The sequence below is a fragment of the Lissotriton helveticus genome, chromosome 4_1 (genome assembly GCF_964261635.1).
Source record: "Lissotriton helveticus chromosome 4_1, aLisHel1.1, whole genome shotgun sequence".
NCBI lineage: Eukaryota > Metazoa > Chordata > Amphibia > Caudata > Salamandridae > Lissotriton > Lissotriton helveticus.
In genome coordinates this window covers 2070115593-2070133287 of record NC_136063.1, presented here as the reverse complement: position 1 = coordinate 2070133287, position 17695 = coordinate 2070115593, and the positions used below count along the sequence as shown (strand labels likewise).

Below are 17695 nucleotides of genomic sequence, written 5' to 3'. Positions count from 1 at the left end.
GTTAGGGTAGAGCATGTCCTGTCTGAAACAGCAGTCAGGACAAAGCTATTTGAGAAAATAGTGCTCGGAGGCTGTAATTAAAGCCTACCGAGTAACAACACATGTAACCGGGGGTGTTGGCATGGGAGGTTATAAAATTAGACTAAGGTGGGACTACTAAGCCTATTTACCAATAAACAGCCAGAGTTTACAGTGAACAATCACACAAGCCAATGAAAAATATGGGCAGAGTGGGCGGAGTTTCACGGCTTTACCTGAATACAGGATGCCTCCCATAGCAGCGCATGTGCTGCCCAGACTAGACCTAAAAACTAGACACCTCCACAGAGAGGCCAGTGCTTGCATATACAGCCTGACCTCTACATGTGCAGTTTGACAGCTGCATTTCATTCTGATATATCGCATAGGGTGCCTCACAACTGCATTATGCATCAGAGACCTGCAAGTGCAGTCAGACACCTGCAAAGACCACTGTACCTGCGGCCCGATTTCTGCACAAGCAGCCTGATAGCTGCAGGTCCTTCTGAACAGCAAGTTGTGCCATACATCTGCATTTACTGCCAAACACTTATGTATGCAAATACAGCTCTGCAGCTGCACAGACAACTAGCTGTACCTACACATGCAGCACAAATCCCTGCGTGTCCAGCCCAACAACTCCGTGTGCTATAGAATAACTGCATGTGGTGCTCTGAAAATGCATATATTGCAGAACATCTGCTTGTGTGGTCAGACTCCTGAACAGACAGCTCGAACCTGCATGAGCAGCGCAGCTCCCCACCAGTGCCTTGAGACCCGAACGGGTGAGTAGCGCGCTTTACAAATTGACTGATTGATTGATTGAATGTACAGCCTGACAGCAGCATGCCCTACTGGACATGTGTTGCCGGACAACTTCATCTGTTGCCAAATGCCCACACGCAAACAGCATGAAAACTGCACAGACACTTGTATATGTATATGCAGAACAGACCCCTGGATGTGCAGCCTGACAACTACATGTGCTGTTGTATGACGGCATACAATGCCATGAAAGTGCATGTCCTGCTTGAGATCTGTGTGGCCAGACACCTGCCGCCCAGCACCTGTAGGTACACACATACACCTCCATGTACAGCCCGACACTGGAACAATCTGCCTCCATCTTTAACAGCAGCCCTATATCTGCAAGTACAGCCCTATTATTGTATGCATAGTCTGTCACCTGTTGCATACAGTACCTAAAACCTAAGTTCTATCATATACCTGCATGTGCGGAGTGTAGCCTGACACTGTACATACAGCTTAACACCAGCTAGAAAGCCTATACAGCAAACCACTTAGACATATCATAACCTACATGTGGCTAGCATTTAACACAGACTAAGCATAATTCTACCACTAACCTGGCATAACATTTTGGAAATGCTGGCCTCAGGAGCAAGAAATCAGATTCTCACGAGGAAACAAACATAGTATGAGGTGTTGCTTATGGCAGAAGAAGTGTAAAACAAAACACAAGCAAAATAGCTGCTTGGATGCCTAGAAATATTGGTTGTAAATGAAATACGGTGCACCAAAAAACAAAGAAACACCATATGGGAAAAAGCAAGTAGACCGGACTCTGCCTGTATGGAAATCAGCTGGCTTGAAATAGAGGGAAGTGTGAATAGTCTCACCATATAGGAACTCACAAGGCAAACAGCAGAAGTGTGTTCATGCAAGGAATCCGTAGAATGACGACGTGACAATACAGCTATTTTCTAATAAAGAGATCAAATGAACTTTATTGACCTTTGTAATACTAGATTTGATGATTTTTTTTTCTTTTGCAGTTTTATATAGCGCAAACTTGACCCGAATAGGGTATCAGAGCGCTTTACATAGCACCAGTTACGTTACATGAGGACACACATTAATTTTTGTTAGGCACGGGGAGATTTTCCCAGAATCACAGGATGTTTGGCGTCGTTACTGAGACTCCAACCCAGATCCCTAGGTCAGAGGTCGAGCGCCCTAGCCGTTGCGCCACAGCCTCTACTCCCAACCGACACCCAAACCTTTTGAGAGTTGTGGGCAGTTATAATTGAGCTACCCACTGGGAATTTTGCAGCTATATATTCCATATATATTTTACTGAGTCATGTCATACTGCGAAGTCTACGAGGAGGAGGTAGCTGTGTGTGATGCCCCTGATGGTGATGCATATTATTACGATTAATCCACGGAAGATATTATTGACAAAAGGTTAGATGCCAAGCTGGATACGGTGCTCTTCTCCGCCTTATTACCGATCTCCCAGCGACTAAAACTCCTGGTGGCTAATAACCCCCCACCCCTTCTGGTGCTCGTTCAGCTCCGGCTACCCTCCCTTCCCCTGAACCTCTCAGACTTCCCTGGCCTCACGTTCATGCATATTTCTCTCTATAAACCCAAAGAACAGGCCCAAGATGGCGTCCCTGCCTCTGCTCCGGTCATTCCCTCCATATCCCGGATACTACCACTGACAAGGACACAAACACTGACACAGACTTTTTCCAAGAGTCTAGGCCATGCAAATGCGCCAAGAAGCGCAAACACTCTTCTTCCCTCATCCAGCCTTCCCTATTTTCGTTTGACCCTTCAGACATTGTTCGCCCTCGCTCGGCAGACTGGACCCCCCCCCCAGCTGTAGTGGAGTATAGGCAAACACGGACCCCCCCCCCCCCCCAGCTGTAGTGGAGTATAGGCAAACACACTTGAGAAAAAGTTTTGATAAGGAGGTTAGAGCTCGCCTGAAATCAAAATGTCCCCGCCCTAATTTAGCGCATAAGGTGGCAGTTACATCAGATAATGACTTTGATGACCACCTTTTTGAAGTAATACAAAAAAGACCTGAAGAAGGGTATCGACCACTCCCTACGGGCGTGTCAAGACAAGGTTTTAGTAATTGCGGGCCCTCTGGCCAAAATTCTTGAGCTAGCCGTGCAGGTACAAGAGACTGGAGCCGTTGTTCACCCAGAGGTCCTGGCTGGGTGGACCCAGAGGGCGATCTGCCTCTTTGGAAACACCAATTGCGCTTTGTCCTCAGAACGCCGCAAATCTGTCCTCTTGAGAATCAACCCGCAACTTGTGGAGCTGGCTGCGGCCAAGCCAGGCCCGCTGGCTGAGGGACCATTATTTGGCGAAAAGTTAGTCAAGGACATGTCCAAGGAAGAAAAGGAACTGACAAATTTGGCTAAGTCCCAATCTTCACTGAAAAGAGTCTTCCACCAGGTCTCTGGTAGGGCCGGTCGAGGCAGGGGACACTCGACCGGCCGCTACGTCAACTCCAGTCCTCAGCGAGGTTTCGCGCCTCGACGCAGGGGCTACACCAAAGAGCCAGACCAAGCGGGCTTCTATCCATCCAGGTCCCGCAGATTCCGAGGCCGCTTCAACAGAGGTGTTAACAGAGACTACAAAAACTTCGACAACCAGTCATCTAGTAAGTCCCTTGCTGTTTTCAATGATTGTTATTGTAATTGTTAGCTTCGGTTTATATAGCGCCAACTCACCGGCAGGTCTCAAGTCGCTTGTGACCGAAGGACAAAATAGCTATTAGCAAATCGGAGAACAATCCTATAACGTAGTGCAGGCTAAAATGACCCCAGAGCCTCCTTAAATAGAAGTGTTTTTAGCGATTTCCTAAAACGCAGAAGGTTACTTTCTTTACGAAGGGGCTCGGGTAGTCTGTTCCAAATTTGTGGAACTAGAACAGAAAAGGATCTCCCACCCTTTGTTGCTAGTTTGAACCGTGGGCAAACTAACATCTGAGCATCAGAAGACCTCAGTCTTCGTTCAGGTTTATAGATCTCCAACCGTTCTTTAAAATAGGCCGGTGCTTGCCCATAGATTGCCTTGTGGGCCGTGCATAGGCTTTTGAACTCAGGCCTTTGCCTAATGGGAAGCCAATGAAGGCACTGTAGCAAAGGAGAGGCATGGGATCTTCTCGGGAGTCTGAAGATGAGTCGTGCTGCATCATTCAGAACAACCTGCAGTCTATTAGTCAAGATTTTTGGCAGACCTAAATAGAGAGCGTTCCCGTAGTCCAGCCTCGAGATGATTGTAGCAGAAAATATGGTGCGAAGCATGGAGGGGGAGAGAAGAGGAACTAACTTGCGCAGCTGTCTAATTAGGCCCGTGCACGTCCCCACAACAGAGGAAATCTAACTGGCCATTGACAGTTCACAGTCAATCTTGATACCAAGACTTTTCACCTTGTCACATGGTATTGGGGTAGGACCTAATTCCTGGGGCCAATATAGATCACTCCAGGGAGAGCTTATAGTCGAGACCACTAAAACCTCCGTTTTTTCAGGATTAATTTTCAACAGATTTGCCGTCATCCAACTGACTACATATCTGAGAATATCCTGAGCGAAGTTCTGCGCGGGGACCGTATTATCTATGCTAAGTAGCAGCTGGGTGTCATCAGCGTAATTAAATACGCGGCAACCCATATTTGCCAGAGAGTTAATCAATGGTTGTAAATAAAGATTAAACAATACTGGAGATAGTGCGGAGCCCTGTGGGACTCTGCACCTCAGGTTGCCCACCTCCGATAAACTATCCCCCAACTGAATCCGCTGCGTCCTTCCCGACAGGAAAGATTGAAGCCACCGAAAGGCCGCATCCCGAAACTGGCCAGTCTATCCAAGAGCAAGGTGTGGCTGACAGTATCGAACGCCGCTGAAAGATCTAAAAGTATCAGGGCGCTCGGTTTCTTACTGTCAGCCATCCCCCTAAGCTCATCCAGCACCGAGAGCATCACCAACTCGGTGCTGTGATGTGCCCGAAACCCCGCCTGACGTTCCTGGAGAAGATGATGCGACTCCAGAAACTGGGCCAGGGACTTCAGCACATGTTGTTCCAGAATTTTGGCCAAGAACGGGAGTTGGGAGATAGGCCTACAGTTTTTCAAAATAGTGGGGTCGGCTCCTGGCTTCCTTATCAGGGGCTTCACTCGAGCTTCCTTGAAACTAGCTGGTAACAGCCCTGTTTCCAAAGAATTGTTCAGAAGGGAGGTGATATGGTCTTCTAAAATAGGACGTGCCAAACGGAAGATACTAGGGGGGCATGGATCTGCCGGAGAGCCTGATTTAGTTTTGCTCATAAGTTGCTCAAGAACCATCGGATCTATCAATGGGAACTTTGAAATGAAGACTTCCTGAGGGATCTTGACATCCTGTGACATAATAGATCCAGTCATAGTACCATTCCTAATATCAGAGAGGATGGTGTCTACCTTCTCCAGAAAATAGTCCTGAAACATATTACAGCTAATTGTTGTCAGTATTTTCAGGTTTTTTGCTCAACTCTGCTAATATTTTAAAAGTTTCTTTCTGGACATTCTCAGCCTGGTTAATACGAGTTTCGTAATATTTTGCTTTAGTAGCCAGAATAAGTTTTTTATATGAGTTGAGCGAGTTTTTATACTGTTCTCGATCCTCTTCGTCTTTTGTTCTCCTCCAGCTTCTTTCTACATGACGGAGGTTCTTTTTATGTTCCCTCAAAGGCGGTGTAAACCAGGGAGCCCCCTTTCCTGCTCCTTTGGCTAATTGTAGCCTCTCCGGTGCAATCTGATCAACCGCTTTACTCAGGCTGCAAACTATATCCCCCCCACACCCACTCGGGGGCAGGAGTTTTTATACTGTTCTCGATCCTCTTCGTCTTTTGTTCTCCTCCAGCTTCTTTCTACATGACGGAGGTTCTTTTTATGTTCCCTCAAAGGTGGTGTAAACCAGGGAGCCCCCTTTCCTGCTCCTTTGGCTAATTGTAGCCTCTCCGGTGCAATCTGATCAACCGCTTTACTCAGGCTGCAAACTATATCCCCCCCACCCCCTCGGGGGCAGATGGTTCATTTTGAGGTGAACTGGACACGTCTAACCACAGATGCGTGGATCCTTCATACGGTCCAAGGGTATCAGATAGAACTTCTAGATTCCCCTGGTCAGGTGACCCCTACTCATCCTCTCCTTTTTTCCCTTCAAGAACAGAATTTTATAGACTCCGAGCTTCAAGATCTTTTGGCCAAGCAGGCTATTGCAGAAGGACCCTTTATTCCCACAGTGTTTTGCAGCAATGTTTTCCTGGAGCAAAAGAAAGGAGGAGGTCAGCGATTGGTTCAAAACCTCAGGGAATTCAAACCGTTTGTGATGTACAGGCGTTTCAAGATGGAAGGAATCCATCTATTGAGAGATCTCCTGTTAGAACAGGACTGGATGGTCCGATTAGATCTGAAGGATGCCTACCTCACGGTCCCAATTTGCCCTTCTCATCAGAAATTCCAACATTTCCAATGAAAAGGGCAATGGTACCGGCATCGCACACTGCCTTTCGGCCTGTCATCAGCACCATGGGTATTTACCAAACTGTTAAAACCAGTAGTCAATATCCGCCCAACTGCTTCTCCCCCTGACCAAGCTCAGATCCATCAAACTAGAGATCAGGAATGCCCTGTCCAAACAGATGATCTCACTGCAAGTCTTAGCGAGAATTTTAGGCCTACTAGCGTCCACTATCCAAGCCATCTTTCCAGGTCTCCTCCATGACAGGGCCTTGCAATGCCTCAAGATTTACTACATACAAAAAAGGTTTTCTTACGACCATCTAATTCCCCTGTCTCTAGACGCTCGGGAAGAACTCCTCTGGTGGTTGGAACACATGGCGGATTGGAACGGAAGAGCTATTTTTGCCGCCTCGCCGGACATCATAGTCGAGTCAGACACCAGCCGTTGGGGCTGGGGCGCTCGATGTGGAGACTTTGCCACTGGCGGACGTTGGTCAGCCGACGAGTTAGAGTTGCACATCAAATGCCACGAACTACTTGCAGGCTCGTTTGCCATACAATCAATATCTCCTTTGAAGAGCAATTGTTGAATACTTCTCAGGATGGGCAATGTGTCGGCGGTGAGATACATCAATCGCATAGGAGGGACGAGATCTCGCATGTTGGCCAACATAGTGAAGGAGTTTTGGCATCTTTGTCTGGACCACAAGATCAATGTAATAGCGGAATACCTGCCCGGCAAACTAAATCAGGTAGCAGATTGGAACTCCAGATTCCGGAGGGATTACAGCGACTGGAATCTTTATCCTTCCTTGTTTGTGGAGATCATGGGTATGCGAGGTCCATGCAAGATAGACCTTTTTTGCATCCCGCCTCAGTGCCCATCTCCAACTTTTCTTCAGCTGGAGACCGGACCCAATGGCTATGGGAACGGACGCGTTCCTCCAGCATTGGGGGTCTCAGAGGAACTATGCCTTTCCTCCCTTTGCTCTGATCCCGAGAGTGGAGGCCCTGGTCCGGCGACAGGTGACTTCAGTAGTGTTCGTAACACCCTTGTGGAGGGCTCAGTCCTGGTTCCCGACACTATTGGAGTTATCAATGGACTTACCCTTTCAGCCTCCTGTGTTTCCGATGCTCCTCCAGAACTCAGTGGGGGCTCCCTATCCACTGGTCCTGCAGAACCAACTGTCCCTCATGGTTTGGACGCTCTCAGGAGACACGAGAGCATGGAAAGCCTTTCACCGGCAGCTGCGGCTTTATACAACAAGCCTGGGCTCCATCCACCCGCAAACGGTATTCAGCTTCTTGGAATCGATGGGTGGGTTGATGCCCTCAACGGCAGGTGGATCCCATGGGATCTGATGTAAAAGAAATCTTGAATTTTCTGTCAGAATGTGCTGAATCTGGTCTGTCATACAGGTCGGTTAACAATTTCAGATCAGCACTTTTGGCTGGACATAATCTCATTGATGGTAAGCCGGTGGGGATGCATCGCCTAGTGTGTATATTGCTCAAAGGCATTAGGGTGGGTAATTCACCACGTCCCAGGTATTCGACTTTATGGGACGTTTCCAAAGTTTTGTCCTTATTGGAATCTTTGCCTGATAATAAAGATTTATCATTGAAACAATTATCGGCCAAACTCGCAATGTTGTTATGTTTGATCTCATGTCGCAGAGTGTCAGATGTGCGTGCTTTGGATTTAGCGGGAAGGATGTTCTCTGCGCAGGGTGTCTCTTTCATCATTACGAGACGGACCAAAACCATGTCACGTTCGGTTGAGTATCCTGCTTTTCCACACAATGATAAATTATGCGTTTTGCAATGTTTAAAAGTTTATGAAGAACGCACTCTTGCACATAAAACTGAACAGTTGGGGCAACTATTGTTAGCTATACAAAAGCCCTTTAGACATGTCTCAGCAGCCACCATGACCATGACATGGTGAGTAAGACGAGATATGTCAGAATCAGGAATTGATATTTCTGTGTATGGTGCTCATTCTGCTAGAGGCGGTATGGCCTCAAAAGCTTATATGTTAGGCTCTCGCTTAGAAGACATCTTGAAAGCTGCAGATTGGTTTTCAGATTCAATGTTTAAGGTTTTTTATTACAAACCTATTACGCATGCTTCATCTGTTATTGATGAGGTTTGAACCAGCATAATCTGAAGCCTCCAGTCCTGTTATAGAATACAAAATTTTCCAGCTATTGCGACAAGAATTTTAGATCTATTAAGGACACGGAGGTGAGGATTATCCCACCTGTTGGGACAGTTATTATCAACTGCTATGTGGTAGGATTTATATACTCATGCTATGTTATACCCACCCTAAGACGTCAAATCTTTTGGGTTCCCTATTTTCAAACTTGTTTCTGTTCTGCTACTTCTGGAGACGGACCACCTCGTTGTTGGAAGATGGATGTTTACACCCAGGATTTTTGGATAGTATTCTCTGTTGAGAATTGGATCTGCGGTTACATCTCTCCGTTGAGAATTGGAACTGTTCTTCATTTTCGGACACTTAAAAACTGGTTTGCAAAGAAAGAGGAAGCCAAGATGGTGCCTCTCTATTTTGTATGTTATGATGTGTTACTATTGGTTGTTTGAGGAGGCGTGGTTCAAAGCCTCATGGGAAATGTTTTTTTACAAATGTACTTCATTTTCATTGGCTGCTGTGGAGTCAGTAAAGAAATTGAGAAAGCATAATCCTTGCCTCTTTGTCCTTAATAGAATCTAACATTCTTGTTGCAATAACTGGAAAAGTTTGTATTCAACAGGGTTGAAAGAATACATAGCTTGCTAAGAGTCTAGGGAGAGATTGGAGAGAAGAAATTAAGGATCCCATTGAGACCTTTAGGTACAGACCACACTCAACAACTGGGGTCACACACCTTTTGAATTATTCAAAAACAGGATACCATGCACCATGATGTGTCCATCTTAGGTTGGAGAAACAGTGAGAGATGCTTCAAAAAGATCTATAAACTTAACTAGGATATATAAGAGGGAGGGAGGGAAAGGATACTAGGAAAGGGTTGGACCATTCTAGTGTGAGTTGGAGATGAGGTTGTATGAAGCTTGCAGAAGGTAGGAGAAAAGATTAGTCTAAATTTAGGAAAAGTTATCAAATAGTTTAAAGAAACTTGAGGATGGTTGTATTTGGAATCTAGGTGTGATTTCTGTGGTCAATAAATGGTCTAATTTTTTGTGCTTTATTAGCAAAACATAATATAAAAATATTGCTAACTTTCTAATCTACAAAGACATCTCTCAAACCATGACCATAAGCACCGCATCTTGTAAGTGTGCGGAGGACCACACAGCTGTTTTGGTATTATAAAGGTCTGTTTACTAGAAAACACTGGTGATGCATTTATTGAATCTGGAATTTGAGTGTGTTCGAGTAGCAACATAAGTTCCCTGGTCTGCAGATACACTGGCAAGGACAGATCTGAAAATTAACTTCGATCATGTTTAGATGTCAGTAAATGGTAATTTAGGACTAGCACAGTTCAATGGAGTGGTTCAATACCGTAAAGACGTATGGCAGTCTAAACAAGTTTCTATTTCGTTCCATAGCATGCCAGTGTTAGGGCTGATGAGCTTCTTTCAGTCCTGAGGTGAAGTAAGGTAATCCAGCCTAAGAATGAATGAGCATAAAATTAAAATGAGTGAGCCAGGATTGGGAAATAAGACCCTTCCTTATTGTTGCACGTTCAAGGTTCAGTGCTGAAATGGATTCCTGAACTGAAATTTCCACGAGATTTGTAAACCAGGACTGCTAAACCATATAGCTGTGATGAGAACCATGGTGTCATTGTCTACAGCTTTTCCTGAACATGCAGAAATGTAACCACATGAGCGAGACTGGATTCAACATTCACCCTTGTGGATTAATGCATTAGATTCAGTGACCCACCTTTTGAGGGCAGGCTATAAGCTTTGAAGTCTAATCCTCTCGGGTTGGCCTTTAACTACAATAGGTGCACCCTTTAAAGTTGACCGGCAAATCAGTGTGCTTGTGGTAGATAGTGCTGAACTATGGAGTTTTCTGAAGAATTGTGTTTTAGGTGACTTTCAGTCTCATTAATGTGTGAGGCATTTCTAAAATGTGGTGTGTACCCAACTATTAGGCTTTGATGAGTGACTATTTGTGTGACCAATGGACAAGGCTTCTAAAAAGATGTGAATAGCTCAGGTTAACATCCACTCACTATTTATGGCTGGCTGTGATTCTAGACCTTCTCCATTTACTCTGGTGCTTTCCATCAAAAACTCATCTTTATAGGTCACCTGGCGTGAGTGTCCTCTTTTGCCTTCATGGCGTTATGTATAACACAACCTTCATTCTTTTACGGATCTTATGGTTTCCTTGTATCAAAATGCTTTGCACACCTGGTACTTCAGGTCATAGTGATCAAAGTGCAATCAAAGATTGCACTTTTAAGCAGGTATTTTAAACCACAGCAGTTATTACGTTGGGGGAAAAAAATAAAAACAAGGGCTCTTCTCCAACACTAACCATGTCAGACATGGGTGGCTCATACGACGTAATTCAGAACTGGCGTTAGGAGGAAAGAAACGGCTCTAGGACTCTGCATCTACTCCACACCGAGGTCTCAATGCTGCTCCCAAGTCAGTAGGGAAATGGACAGCAGCAATGCAGAGCAAAAAATACACTTTCAGACCTAATGGCAGAAAACATTAACTTACGGTGGAGTTAAAGACTTTGTGAGCTTCAGAGTAATGCAGTCGAGTCATAGCAGTCATGCCAAATACTGAAACAAGACCGCGAAAGGAACAACTTCCAATATTACAGACCAAACACTAGATGGCAGCATTGTGCAGAGCATCTATGTCAACAAGGGACATGCGGCAGGTACTTAAGTTATACATTTCAACGATGCTGAAAATAACAGCTGATGCCACTTCATAATTAGATCACCTGTGTCAAAACAGCATTTTTGCCAGGAAGGTACTAAAACTTAAGAATTCTTAATATTTTGTAACCTTTTAATACCAGGTATCTTGAAATTAAAATTACCTCTCAATTAAATTCACACGATGATCTGCTGGTCCGTTTCTTGGTGGAAAGGATTAATTCCCAAAATTCCTTGCAGTGACCAGAAATGCAATGGGTTCAGAGCTTGATAAGATTAGTGTGGAAAAACAGGATGCATGCCATAATGAGAGGCACCCTATTGATTCAATAAGCCTGTACCAGTAGGTTTGTGATCTACAGCGACATACCATGTTTTACACAAACTAAATTACTGACATGCCAAAGTAAAAGTCCTACTTCTACAGACGTACATTAAACGTTAAATTTCAGACAACATTTCAACATCAATAACATTTTCATAGTCTAGTTCATATGATCCATCATATTTTAGATAAAAGAAGTCAATCTGGACATTTATAATTTAAAGCACAATTTCTTCAAACCATTTTAAAATTGTAAATGTTTTTCATTTCAGAATATCAAAAACTTACTGAAGGAGGCTAAAATCAGTCGGTATTTCTGGCGCTGCTATCATTTCTTTATCATCTTTTGAAACACCACAGTGAATGAAATAGTATGTTCATAAATCACAAGGCCACTCTTCTGGTAGTCTTCTGAAAAACTATAAAAACAATGATACATATTTGATTTCTTTTCTAAATATGGCAGTCCGTTTCAAATCTCAGGGCAAACAAATAACAGCAACAAAATCAAGAGGAAGCATTGAAAAAAATATTTAATTTATCCGCAGAATCTCACAAGCATAGGCCCACTTACCGTGAAGTCCTACAATGGGCTAAGATTCATAGTCCACACTCCTGTCCATGCTGGGTAGAGCAGATATACTGGGACTACATTTTGAAACACAAGTTCCCTCCCTGCCAGGCTAGCAAAATCCAACTAAGAGCCAAGAGATGCATACCTTAAATGTCTCTGCTAAACGGAAGCCCACTCAAAATGAATTACTACCCAGGATGAGAATATATTTCATATGACTTCAATTTGCACAATACAAGTAGACATTTTTTAATGCATGCTCCAAACCTACAAGGACATTAGGTTATAGACCTGGACTTCCGCTGGGTTGTCTTTCTACATAATTCCTCAATGGAAGACAACTATATCTCTTTCGATGAAAGGCACAGATTGTTTGCATACATTTCAGTATTATACTTGTCCAGTAATTAATTACCCAACAGCTGGAAGATTAAAAACCCGGTATAAAACCAAATATTCCAGGATTAAAACTCAATGGCCCATTTCCAATTTGCCAAAGTCACTCCTGCAATCCACGGTGGCAAAGGGGTAATGTTAAGGGGTAGAATGCTGCTGGATTAATCAATAAAGTGAGTGGCCACCCACTCAAAATCAATATTTGCCGGAATTTCTTTTTCTTCGGAGTAGTTATTAACTACACTTCTATACACATTGCATCCCTACAAACTTTAAAATACCAGTTTCTTTAGAAGATGTATTACCTGGTGCAAATACATTTTTGCAGGCCATTTGTCAACAGATTTAGAAGCATTTGTTCAGGTGCAGGACCTGTTTACCATAATCCCCTGGTACTGAAGGCCACAAAATAAGCTGCAGAAGAAACCAGCCCATTGATCCTCCAGGCCATGTGGACACATCACCACCCAGCTGCCACCAAAAACTTTGGGTGCATTCTTTACAATTAGGAGAAAAAACTCTGGAAAATGCTATTCTACTGGCCTCTATACATCCTAATATAAAAAACCTGATAAACCTGAGTTCTCACATCTTTTGTAGTTCGAAGTGAAACAGGATAATAGGCGCAATATTGGAGAACAAACACTGAAAACCAACAAAACTAAAAATATATAATTGATGAAAGAATCTGTTTTAGGAACTCTGGTAATAGGTATAAAAGGAAAGTCAAATATGTTTAGCTTTAAGCTCAATGAAACATACTAAATGTGGCAAATATGTTAACTATTAACTGATGCAGTTACTCGCTGAGACTAACCTATAGATTAAGAGTGTACGCATGAAACTGATAGCGTTTTCCACAATGGGCTATTATATTAGTCTGACCGAGTTGGTGGTACAACACTCACTAGGCTATTATGTTAGTTTGAAATGGACGTTCGAGATGAAGGCTCTAGTATCCCTGGAACCTAAAGGCTGCTTTAGGCATGAATGGATGGAGTCATTGGAGTGGGTGGGAGTGGCACATCAGCATTATGAAAAAGCAAGCGCAACGGTCAATGCAAAAGTATGAGCAGCTTTCCACTAGAGAGAAAATCCGATTTGGGCATAAGGATAATGGTTCCCAAATGCATTGCTGAATTTATTCCATCATCTCAGTAAGTTTTGCATATCTTAAAGATGAGGAAAAGTTAAACCTACACCCAACTCCAGATCCCAGGTACACCCTAGAATTGATCTTATGTCTGTTCTCGAAATGCATCGATGTTAACAACTGCAACACCTGTAAAAGGGCATCTTTCTCCTTCCGGAGACATCCATACATAGACATCCATACATAGACATCCATACATAGACATCCATACATAGACATCCATACATAGACATCCATACATAGACATCCATACATAGACATCCATACATAGACATCCATACATAGATATCCATTTCTTTTTTTTTGTACACCAAGTGGAATAGAGGTGCAGATTATATTACCTCTTTTCACAAGGCAGTAAAAAGTGTGTCTCATTACCACTTGGTGTGTGTCAGAGAATAACTGGCAGGAAACCACTATCTGTGCCAATTAAACTTAGAACAAAGTAACAGAAGTAAATATGAAATGACCAACTAATTCTGAAATTTTGTTTTGTAGGCCAATGACTGACAAACGTGGTGGATATGAATTTTCCGTTAAGTAAATCATCTTTAGGCTTGCTCATAGATATGGAGCAGATGCAATTAAACAGACTTGGCAAAGTAATTGTTCAAGGCTAGGGCGAAACTGGAATGCCGCAGAATTTAGGACAGGTTCCTTATCCATATTTTATAGAAACCACACAGTTAAACAAAAGTATTTGGAAATGGGGAGTGGGGTGGCGGTTGTCGGCTCAGGAATAAAAAAAAATTGCTTTTTGATTCTACTGGACGTTCGACAACTTGTAACAGTAGGAATCATAATTGAATTTTTTTATGGTAGGTATGAAATTGTGTGACAATGTGCAAAAGATAATAAATTAGGATGAATATAACGCAGAGGAGGGTAAACCTTTTCCATTCATCATCATGAAAACGCTATTTTTAATCACATAATCTTATAAAGTACATCTCAGTGCATGCATACACACAAAACATAAAAGAGTAATTTAAAATATCAGATTTGCCTTCTTGCTAACGCAGGGGGCAAGTAACCAGTTAAGGGGATACAGTTTTACTTTATAGGGCAGTGCCCTTTTAAAAACACAATCACATATATACACGTGAAGGTGCCAAAGGTAAACAATTTGTTTAATTTACAAGTAGATAATTAAAAAGCAGTAAAAAGAAGCAGCAAGGCAATACTAAAAAGACATGCATTCATAAAAAAACTAACCAAGGATATCACACAATACACTTGGAGTGTCTGATCCATACGGCCACCAGAAATTTAGTTAAATTAAATACCACGAGTCTCCCTGTATCTGTGCTCCGTGTTCTGAGCACTTCCAGATCATGTCTACAACCAATATACCTGCATTGCAGCGCCAGGAGACTCCGTTAGGAGTGACAGTTGCGCTTTATAAATTTCCTTTTCATTTCATTTCATTGCGGAATAAGCCTCTTGGTCTTCACGTTTTTGTAATGGGGCAAAAAAATTATAAATGGACCAGGGATTCAGACATTCCTTCGTCTCGCCGCCTTATCTCCCTCCTCGTTACCCTTTTACCTTGGATAAGGCATTATCTGGTAGGGACAAGATCTAGCCGCAGATTCTTTACTTTAGAATCTTACCCAAGCATGAGGCCGAATCCCGAAATGTTCTCCCATAGCACGTCGGTAGGGTGCATTGTGCGACCCTGTATCGATGTCGTCCACAGGTTGGGACGTCGACAGAGTCCATATAACTCACACACCGATGCTCTTTTCTTTCATTACTATTTTCTGTGCTCAAAACATGGAGCCACATATAGAAACTGGCTACTGAAACACTACTAAAAAAACAAAAAAAACGTATGTCCAATAATCACTGGATTCTTCCTCTTTGGATGTGAATGACCATAATGAAATATTTGAGACAAAAGAAAACTAAATGTGCAGAGCATGAAGGACGGGAGGGTCATTAAAGAAACTGCAGCTAGATCCTGTATCTTTCAGATGTGTTACCGAAGGTAAGTAAGCTGTTCATCTGATAGACATCTAGCCGCAGATTCCTTGCTTTAGAATCAAATGCCATAGCCATATCTTCCCCCCTGAAGAAGGTCTGCGAACTGAGACCATGAAAAGTCTTACAATAACAAACTCGATCCAGACAAGAGAAAGACCAGGCAGTCATAATTTAGGTGAGTAATAATATACTCTACCACATAAAACCCAGCTTAAGGAACACAGGTAAATAAAGTTGCAAGACCTTTAAACCATGGGGATAAAAAACCCATGTTAGTATGACAAATCCAGGTCAGAAACCAGGCAACAATAAGATAATAAACCTACTCACACACTTAACGAGACCTGACCCATACATTCTCACCTCACAATAACTTTGGACAGAACCACAGTAACAAAAGACCTAGAAACAATAAACGCCAACATTATCCCCAACAAGAAGGCAACATTGCCAAATGATCCTATGAAAATCAAACTATTTGGACTTCTATCCAGGTTCGAACGGCGTGTTCGAACCTGTGGAACACAGAGCAGTAGTTCATGCCACTGAGCAATACCTTTATGTCATAAAGTCCCGTCCTAACCTGCCCTGCAAATTACACAGAGAAAAATCCATCTCTCATGGAGAAAACAAAGTTGTAGACTACAATAGCAACTATTGGCATAGTAGCAACCTTTCTATAGGAAAAGAACTACAGAAGATACAAATACCTCAAGGCTATGAGATACACACACACACACACACACACACACACACACGAGCAAAGTAAATTTAACATCAATAAAAGAAAAATGCTATTTAAAGATACAAAAATAAAGCCAAATAGTCAACAGACAATACTGACTTAACAGTAAGAAACTACAGTGGGATCATACCACCTAGGAAAGCAACAGAGCCATCCAACCTGTCAGAGTAAAGCAAGTAGCCTGAGACCCCACCATTAAGCAACGGTAGTATAAAGTTGAATAAGATACTTAGTATGGAAAAGAAACCTTGATAGCCTAGCGAAAACCAAGGTTAGAACGTGACCTTACTTTTATGTATAGAAACCCATCTACAGATCTAGAAAAAAGTCTCCCATACTGAAACCCAAAACTTTAAAGGCTTCCATAATAAAACAATCCGACCAACCTATAAAATAGACATCAATTTGTATATGTCAGCTTGGGGCCACACTTCGCAAGGTGTGAACCCAACCACCCTCAAATAGCGACAGGTAAATAATGAAGAGTTTACACGTAAAGGATAAAAGCAAAAGATCTTGTATGAAAGGAATAAAAGTCTTCTAAAAAGGGTAGAAACTATAAAGCAAACACTTCCTCCCCCAAAGAACCAACATACATTAACACCTTCATACACAAGAAAAGGTACACCATTAGAGGAAAATGTCCTTCAGAAAAGAAAACTTTAATAACGCAGAGCGTTGCAACGACTCAAAAACAGTCAAAAACATTAAGAATAGAAGAAATAGAATTGCCCGACGGGCTATGTCTGCCTGGAGACCTGTAATAGCATGACATAATCCCGAAAAAAACAATCAAACATGCTCAAAGAACATGTACAAACAAAAAATGTCAAGGGGTACAAGAGCCAATCAGCAGCAACGGGTTTAAGACCACACCTGAAGAGCAAAACATGTAATGTCTTAAAGCTCACAAGGTAAACTTTAGGTTAATTGTGTTCTAAATCTAGCACTGAAACTGCCATCCTAAACGTCATAGACGATCTACACAAATCACTTGACCCAGACCAATGCTGCCTTCTCATTCTCCTTGACCTATCGGCCGCGTTTGATACTGTTGATCACACATTGCTCCTAAAAGTCCTTCAAGAAAGAGCAGGCTTGGAATTGACGGTACTAAACTGGTTCTCCTCCTTTCTACACAATCGCTCGCAAAGAGTAAAAATCAAAAACTTTGAATCCGACCCCCTACCCGTCATTAGAGGAGTCCCACGAGGGTCAGTACTCTCCCCCCAACTCTTCAAAGTATACATGGAACCCCTCACCACAATACTCAGGAATTCCAACATCCCCTTCCACCTCTACGCTGATGACACGCAGCTCTATCTGGAAACCACCTCTATGGACGAC

General features: G+C 42.9%; 1 protein-coding gene across 3 annotated transcripts in view; it reads right to left on the bottom strand.

The window, feature by feature from the left end:
• STAG2 (STAG2 cohesin complex component) overlaps positions 1 to 17695 on the bottom strand; it is a 1493174-nt gene that overhangs the window by 1331462 nt on the left and 144017 nt on the right. For all 3 annotated transcript variants that reach the window (XM_078688751.1, XM_078688750.1, XM_078688752.1), the window contains one exon: positions 11783 to 11913. In XM_078688751.1, coding sequence (XP_078544877.1) covers positions 11783 to 11826 — 44 coding nt within the window. In that variant the 5' untranslated portion in view covers positions 11827 to 11913. The remainder of the gene's footprint in view (positions 1 to 11782; positions 11914 to 17695) is intronic.